This window comes from Macaca thibetana, chromosome X (assembly GCF_024542745.1).
Source record: "Macaca thibetana thibetana isolate TM-01 chromosome X, ASM2454274v1, whole genome shotgun sequence".
Classification (NCBI taxonomy): Eukaryota; Metazoa; Chordata; class Mammalia; order Primates; family Cercopithecidae; genus Macaca; species Macaca thibetana.
Window position 1 is genome coordinate 1,374,793 of NC_065598.1, and position 7,708 is coordinate 1,382,500.

At 49.3% G+C, this 7,708-nt stretch overlaps 1 protein-coding gene across 1 annotated transcript in view; it reads left to right on the forward strand.

The window, feature by feature from the left end:
* LOC126946861 (cytokine receptor-like factor 2) overlaps positions 1–7,708 on the forward strand; it is a 29,442-nt gene that overhangs the window by 6,874 nt on the left and 14,860 nt on the right. Inside the window, exon 3 of the mRNA XM_050777577.1 lies at positions 2,438–2,604. Within this exon, the coding sequence (XP_050633534.1) occupies positions 2,438–2,604 (167 nt within the window). The remainder of the gene's footprint in view (positions 1–2,437; positions 2,605–7,708) is intronic.

Below are 7,708 nucleotides of genomic sequence, written 5' to 3' on the forward strand. Positions count from 1 at the left end.
GCGTCCGTCTCCACGTGGCCTCCTCCTCTGTGTCTGTGTCTCCTCTTCTGTCTCTTAGAAAGACACCTGTGATGGCATTTTGCACTTAAGGGCCATCTGCATCACGACAAGGTAATCTCCAGATTGACCTTAATTACATCTGCAAAGACCTCTGTGTCTCCCCTTCTGTCTCTTAGAAGGACACCTGTCATTGCATTTAGGACCCACCCTCATCCAGGATGATCTCATCTCTGGATCCTTCACTTAATCGCATCTGCAAAGAGCCTATTGCTGAATAAGGCCTTATTCCAGGTCTGGGCGTTAGGACACGGACAGATCTTTCTGACGGACACATATTAATCCACTGCAGCTGTATCCAGTTGCCTCCGGAAGCTCTAGGGGAGGCTCCTTCCTGCCTCTCCCAGCTCCTGGGGGCTCCAGGAGTCCCTGGGCTTGTGGCCGCATCACTCTAGTGTCTGCCTCTGTGTCCACATGGCCTCCTCCTCTGAGTCTGTATATCCTCTTCTGTCTCTTAGAAGAATATTTTTCACTGTATTTCTTTGCTATCTCATAAAAATATTCTAATTGGATTGAGAGCTCACATTAATCCAGGCTGGAGTGCATTGGCGTGATCTTAGCTCACTGCAACCTCCACCTCCCAGGTTCAAGTGATTCTCCTGTCTCAGCCTTCTGAGTAGCTGGGACTACAGACACCTGCCACCACGCCTGGCAAATTTTTGTGTTTTTATTTTTAGTAGAGACACAGTTTCACCATGTTGACCGGGCTGGTCTCGAACTCCTGACCTCAGATGATCCACCCGTCTCAGCCTCCCAAAGTGCTCGGATTACAGGTGTGAGCCACCATGTCCGGCCTCCTCTAATAAAAACATTCTAATTGGATTGAGGGCTCACATTAATCCAGGAGGATTTTATTTCAGTGCTTACCTAATCATGTCTCCAAAAATCTTATTTGCAGCTAAGATCCCATTCACAGGTTCTGGGAGTTGGGACGTGGGCATGGCTTATGGATGGCCACAATTCAATATACTATAGTAACCATGCAAGGGTTTTTTGTTTGTTTGTTTGTTTTTTGAGACAGTTTCACTCTTGTTGCCCAGGCTGGAGTGCAATGGCACGATCTCGGCTCACTGCAACCTCCGCCCCCCCAGGTTCAAGCGATTCTCCTGCCTTCGCCTCCCGAGTAGCTGGGATTACAGGCATGCACCACCACGCCCGGCTGATTTTTGTATTTTTAGTAGAGACGGGGTTTCTCCATGTTGGTCAGGCTGGTCTCGAACTCTGCACCTGCACCTGGTGACACAAGGGGTTTAAATATTTATGAGAGAGCAAGTTTTTCTGTTTGGACAGGTGTTGTAGTTAGCTGTAAAGAAGGGTCATTGAAGTTAGTGAGGAGGGAACCTGGCCGGAGGCCACGGTGAGAATGGAGCGTGAAGGAACGGCCATTAGATTTGTTAAATGCTGTTTTAAGAAATGTCCAGGCTGGGCGTCGTGGCTCACGCCTGTCATCCCAGAATTTTGAGAGGCTGAGGCAGGAGGATAACCTGAGGTCAGGAGTTGGAGACCAGCCTGGTCAACATGGTAAAACCCCGTCTCTACTAAAAACACAAAAATCAGCTAGGCTTGGTGGTGCATGCCTGTCATCCCAGCTACTCGGGAGGCTGAGGCAGGAGAATCGCTTGAACCCGGGAGGCAGAGATTGCAGTGAGCCGAGATCGCGCCACTACACTCCAGCCTCAAGGACAGAGCAAGACACCGTCCAAAAGGAAAAAAAAAAAAAAAAAAAAAAAAAAAAAAAAAAAGGTCAGCGTGCTAGCTCACACCTGTAATCCCAGAACTTTGGGAGGCTGAGGCGGGTGGATCACCTGAGGTCAGGAGTTCGAGACCAGCCTGGGCAACATGGCGAAACCCCGTCTCTACTAAAATCACAAAAATTAGCCGGGCGTGGTGGCGGGCACCTGTAATCCCCGCTACTCAGGAGGCTGAGACAGGAGAATCTCTTGAACCTGAGAGGTGGAGGTTGCAGTGAGCTGAGATCGCGCCACTGCACTCCAGCCTGGGCGACAGAGTGAGGCTCTGTCTCAAAAAAAAAAAAAAAAAAAGAGAAGCTGGTAGCTCACACCTCTAATCCCAGCACTTTGGGAGGCCGAGGCGGGTGGATCACCTGAGGTCAGGAGTTCGAGACCAGCCTGGCCAACACGGTGAAACCGTGTCTCCAGTAAAACTACCAAAATTACCTGGGCCTGGTGGCGGGTGCCTGTAATCCCAGCTACTCAGGAGGCTGAGACAGGAGAATTGCTTGAACCCAGGAGGCGGAGGTTGCAGTGAGTTGAGGTTGCACCATTGCACTCCAGCCTGGGTGGCAAGAGCAGGACCCCATCTCTAAATAAATAAATGAATAAATAAAGCACTGTTGCTAAACGGTCATTTTAAACCCCAGATTCAGTCGAGATGAGGCCTATGACCAGTGCACCGTCTACATTCTCCAGGAAGGTCACACCTCGGGGTGCCTCCTAGACGCAGAGCAGCAAGACGATATTCTGTATTTCTCCATCAGGAACGGGACGCACCCCGTTTTCACCGCCAGTCGCTGGATCTTTTATTACCGTAAGTATTGTAAAGCCAGCTCACCGTGCTTGTCGGTACTTCCTTCACCTTATTACCCCAAGGACTGAAAACGAAGCTCCTGCCAATCACCGGATCCGTGATTACTGTTAACTCTTGAAAAGCGAGCTCAGCACACTTTTCAGTACTTCCTTCAGCTTATTACCACAAGTACTGAAAAGCTCATGCAAATCGCCGGATTCAGATTACCGTAGCTACTTTTTTTTTTTTTTTTTTTTTTTTTTTTTTTGAGACAGTCTTGCTCTGTGCCCCAGGCTGGAGTGCAGTGGCGCGATCTCGGCTCACTGCAAGCTCCACCCCCCGGGTTCACGCCATTCTCCTGCCTCAGCCTCCCGAGTAGCTGGCACTACAGGCGCCCACAACCGCGCCCGGCTAATTTTTTGTATTTTTTTTTTTTTAGTAGAGACGGGGTTTCACCATGTTAGCCAGGATGGTCTCGATCTCCTGACCTTGTGATCCGCCCGCCTCGGCCTCCCAAAGTGCTGGGATTACAGGCTTGAGCCACCTAGCCCGGGTACCGTAGCTATTAAAAAGCAAGCTCACCATGCTTTTCAGTACTTCTTTCACCTTATTACCGTAATGAAAAGCTCGTGCAAATCGCCGGATTCATGATTACCGTAGCTATTGAAAAGCAAGCTCACCACGCTTTTCAGTACTTCCTTCAGCTTATTACTATAAGTACTGAAAAGCTCATGCAAATCGCCGGATTCATGATTACCGTAGCTATTGAAAAGCAAGCTCACCACGCTTTGCAGTACGGCCTTCAGCTTATTACCATAAGTAATGAAAAGCAAGTTCATGCCAGTAGCGGGATCAATGATTACCGTAACAATTGAAAAGCAAGCTCAGCACACTTTTCAGGACTTTAAACTCACGCAAATCGCCGGATCCATGATTACCGTAGCTATTGAACAGCAAACTCACCACGCTTTTCAGTACTTCCTCCAGCTTATTACCGTAAGTAATGAAAGGCAAGTTCATGCCAGTCACAAGTTCACGCGGGATCAATGATTACCGTTAACAATTGAAAAGCCAGCTCAGCCCACTTTTCAGTACTTCCTTCAGCTGATTACCCTAAGTACTGAAAAGCCATCTCATGATAGTCGCTGGATCAATGATTACCGTAACTACTGAAAAGCAAGCCCAGCATACTTTTCAGTACTTCCTTCAGCTGATTACCATAAGTACTGAAAAGCTCATGATAATCGCCGGATCCATGATTACCGTAGCTATTGAAAAGCAAGCTCACCACGCTTTTCAGTACTTCCTTCAGCTGATTACCCTAAGTACTGAAAAGCAATCTCATGATAGTCGCTGGATCAGTGATTACCGTAACCATTGAAAAGCACGCCCAGCCTACTCTTTAGTACTTCCTTCAGCTGATTACCATAAGTACTGACAAGCGAGCTCAGACAAGTCGCTGGATTAGTGATTACTGTAGCTATTGAAAAGCAAGCTCACCATGCTTTTCAGTACTTCCCTCAGCTTATTACCATAAGTACTGAAAAGCAAGCTCATGCCAGTGGGGGGGGGGGGGGGGAATCAATGATTACCGTAACTACTGAAAAGCAAGCCCAGCACACTTTTTAGTACTCTTTCAGCTCGTCACCTTCAGTTAGTTTCAGTAAATTCTGAAAAGCAACCTCATGGACCATTGGCCACTGGAGCCCAGTGCCCAGTTCCTGACTCCAAGTGAGGAGAAACCGGCCTTCCAGAAAGTTCCCTCTTACACACACACTGGTCGGGGTGGAGACCACATGACTGTGATTTAAGGGAATGAATTAAAGCTTGGGTGCGGTGGCTCATGCCTGTAATCCCAGCACTATGGGAGGCCAAGGCGGGCGGATCACTTGAGGTCTGGAATTCGAGACCAGCCTCACCAACATGGTGAAACCCTGTCTCTATTAAAAATAAAAAATAAACAAAATTAGCCGGGCGTGGTGGCGCACGCCTGTAATCCCAGCTATCTGGGAGGCTGAGGCACGGCAATTGCTTGAACCCGGGGGACAGAGGCTGCAGTGAGCCGAGATCACGCCACTGCACTCCAGCCTGGGCGATTTATAAATTCATTATTGAAAAATAAATAAGGCTGGGCGCGGTGGCTCACGCCTTTCATCCCAGTACTTTGGGAGGCTGAGGCAGGAGGATCAACTGAGGTGGGGAGTTCGAGACCAGCCTGACCAACATGGAGAAATCCCGTCTCTACTAAAAATACAAAATGAGCCGGGCGTGCTGGTGGGCACCTGTCATCCCAGCTACTCGGGAGGCTGAGGCAGGAGAATGGCTTGAACCCGGGAGGAGGAGGTTGCAGAGAGTTGAGATCCAGCCACTGCCCTCCAGCCTGGGCGACAAGAGTGAAACTTCATCTCAAATAAATAAATACATACATAAAATAAGAGAATTAATTAGAGATGCTGCCCTCTGCTGCCCTGTGTATACACACACACACAGACACAGACACACACACACACACAGACAGACAGACACACACACACAGAGACAGACACACACACACACACACACACACAGACAGACAGACACACACACAGACACACACAAACACACACACACAGACACACACACACACAGAGACAGACAGACACACACAAACACACACACACACACACAAACACACACAAACACACACACAGACACACACACACACACAGAGACAGACAGACAGACACACACACACACAACACACACACACACACACACACACACAGACACACACACACACACACACAGACACACACACACACACACAGACACACACACACACACACACACACACACACACACACACACACAGACACACACACACACACACACACACACACAGACACACACACACACACACAGACACACACAGACACACACACACACACAGACACACACACACACACACACACACACACACACACACACACACAGACACACACACACACACACACACACACACACACACACACACACACACACACACACACAGACACAGACACAGACACACACACACAGACACACACACAGACAGACACACACACACAGACACACACACACACACAGACACAGACACACACACACACAGACACACACACACACATACACAGACACACACACACACACAGACACACACACACACACACACAGACAGACACACACACACACACACACACAGACACACAGACACACACACACACACAGACACACACAGACACACACACACAGACACACACACACACACACACACAGACACACACACACACACACACAGACACACACACACAGACACACACACAGACACACACACACACACACACATACACAGACACACACACACACACACAGACACACACACAGACACACACACAGACACACAGACACACACACACACACAGACAGACAAACAGACACACACACACACACACAGAGAGACACACACACAGACACACAGACAGACACACACACAGACACACAGACACACACACACACACACACAGACAAACAGACACACACACACACAGACACACACACACACAGAGGGAGCAGGAAATACTCTCTCACCGTCATCCCACTCACTGGATGTTTTATCTTTTTTTTTTGTTGTTGAGAGGGAGGGTCTTGCTCTGTCGCCCAGGCTGGAGTGCAGTGATGCAATCACAGCTCACTGCAAGCTCCACCTCCTGGGCTCAAGCGATCCTCCCGCCTCAGCCTCCAGAGTAGCTCAGACCACAGACACACGCCACCATGCCTGGCAAACGTTCTCATGTTTGGTAGACCTGGGGTCTCACCATATTGCCCAGGCCGATCTCGAACTTCTGGGCTCAAGAGATCCTCCCGCCTTGGCCTCCCAAATTTCTGGGATGACAGGCACGAGCCACTTATGTGGCAGGTTTCCTTATGTGTGTTGAGAACTGGCTGTAAGGGAACCCTCTTTCCAAAATGTTTCTTCTGTATCCTAGAATTCTGTAAGGCTGTGGCTCTTTTTTCCTTTTTTATTTTTTAGAGGTAGGGGAAACGGATCTGTTTCAGAATCCCGTGAGAACGGCGAACTCTTTATTCGCGAAATTACTCGTAGATACTGGGTGCGTTTCCTGGGCTCTAATAGGTCACCACAAACGGGAGGTTTAAAACAACAGAAACTTATTCTCTCCTAGTGAGATGGACGTGTCTGAGAGCCCCATTCCCTCCGGAGGCCCCAGGGGAGGCTCCTTCCTGCCTCTCCCACCTCCTGGGGGCTCCAGGCGTCCCCGGGCTTGTGGCCGCATCACTCCAGTCTCCGCATCTGTCTCCACGTGGCCTTCTCCTCTGTGTCTGTGTCTCCTCTTCTGTCTCTTACAAGGACACCTGTCATTGCATTTAGAGCTCACCCTACTCCAGGATGATCTCATGTCAAGATTCTTAACTAATTACATCTGCAAAGACCCTATTTCCAAATAAGGTCTCATTCAGAAGTTATGGAGAACAGGACACAAACATGTATTTTAGGGATCAACATTCAATGCATGACAGTTGTATCCAGTCCCTTCTGAAAGCTCTAGGGGAGGCTCCTTCCTGCCTCTCCCAGCTCCTGGGGGCTCCAGGCGTCCCTGGGCTTGTGGCCGCATCACTCCAGTCTCTGCCTCCATCTCCACGTGGCCTCCTCCTCTGTGTCTGTGTGTCCTCTGTCTCTGAGAAGGACACCTATGGTTGCATTTAGAATGCTTCCTTCTCCGGTATGACCTCATCTTAACTCACTAAATGCACCTATAAGGATCCCCTCTCCCCCACTTTGTTTTGAGATGGAGCCTCTCTCTGTTGCCAGGCTGGAGTGCAGTGGCACGATCTCGGCTCAATGCAACCTCCACCTCCCAAGTTCAAGCAATTCTTCTGCCTCAGCCTCCCGAGTAGCTGGGACTACAGGATGTGCCACCATGCCTGGCTAATTTTTGTATTTTTTTAGTAGAGACTGGGTTTCACCCTATTGGCCAGGCTGGTCTCGAACTGCTGACCTTGTGATCCACCCGCCTTGGCCTCCCAAACTGCTGAGATTACAGGTGTGAGCCACTGTGTCCAGCCAGATCGATGTTTTTTTTTTGATAGAATT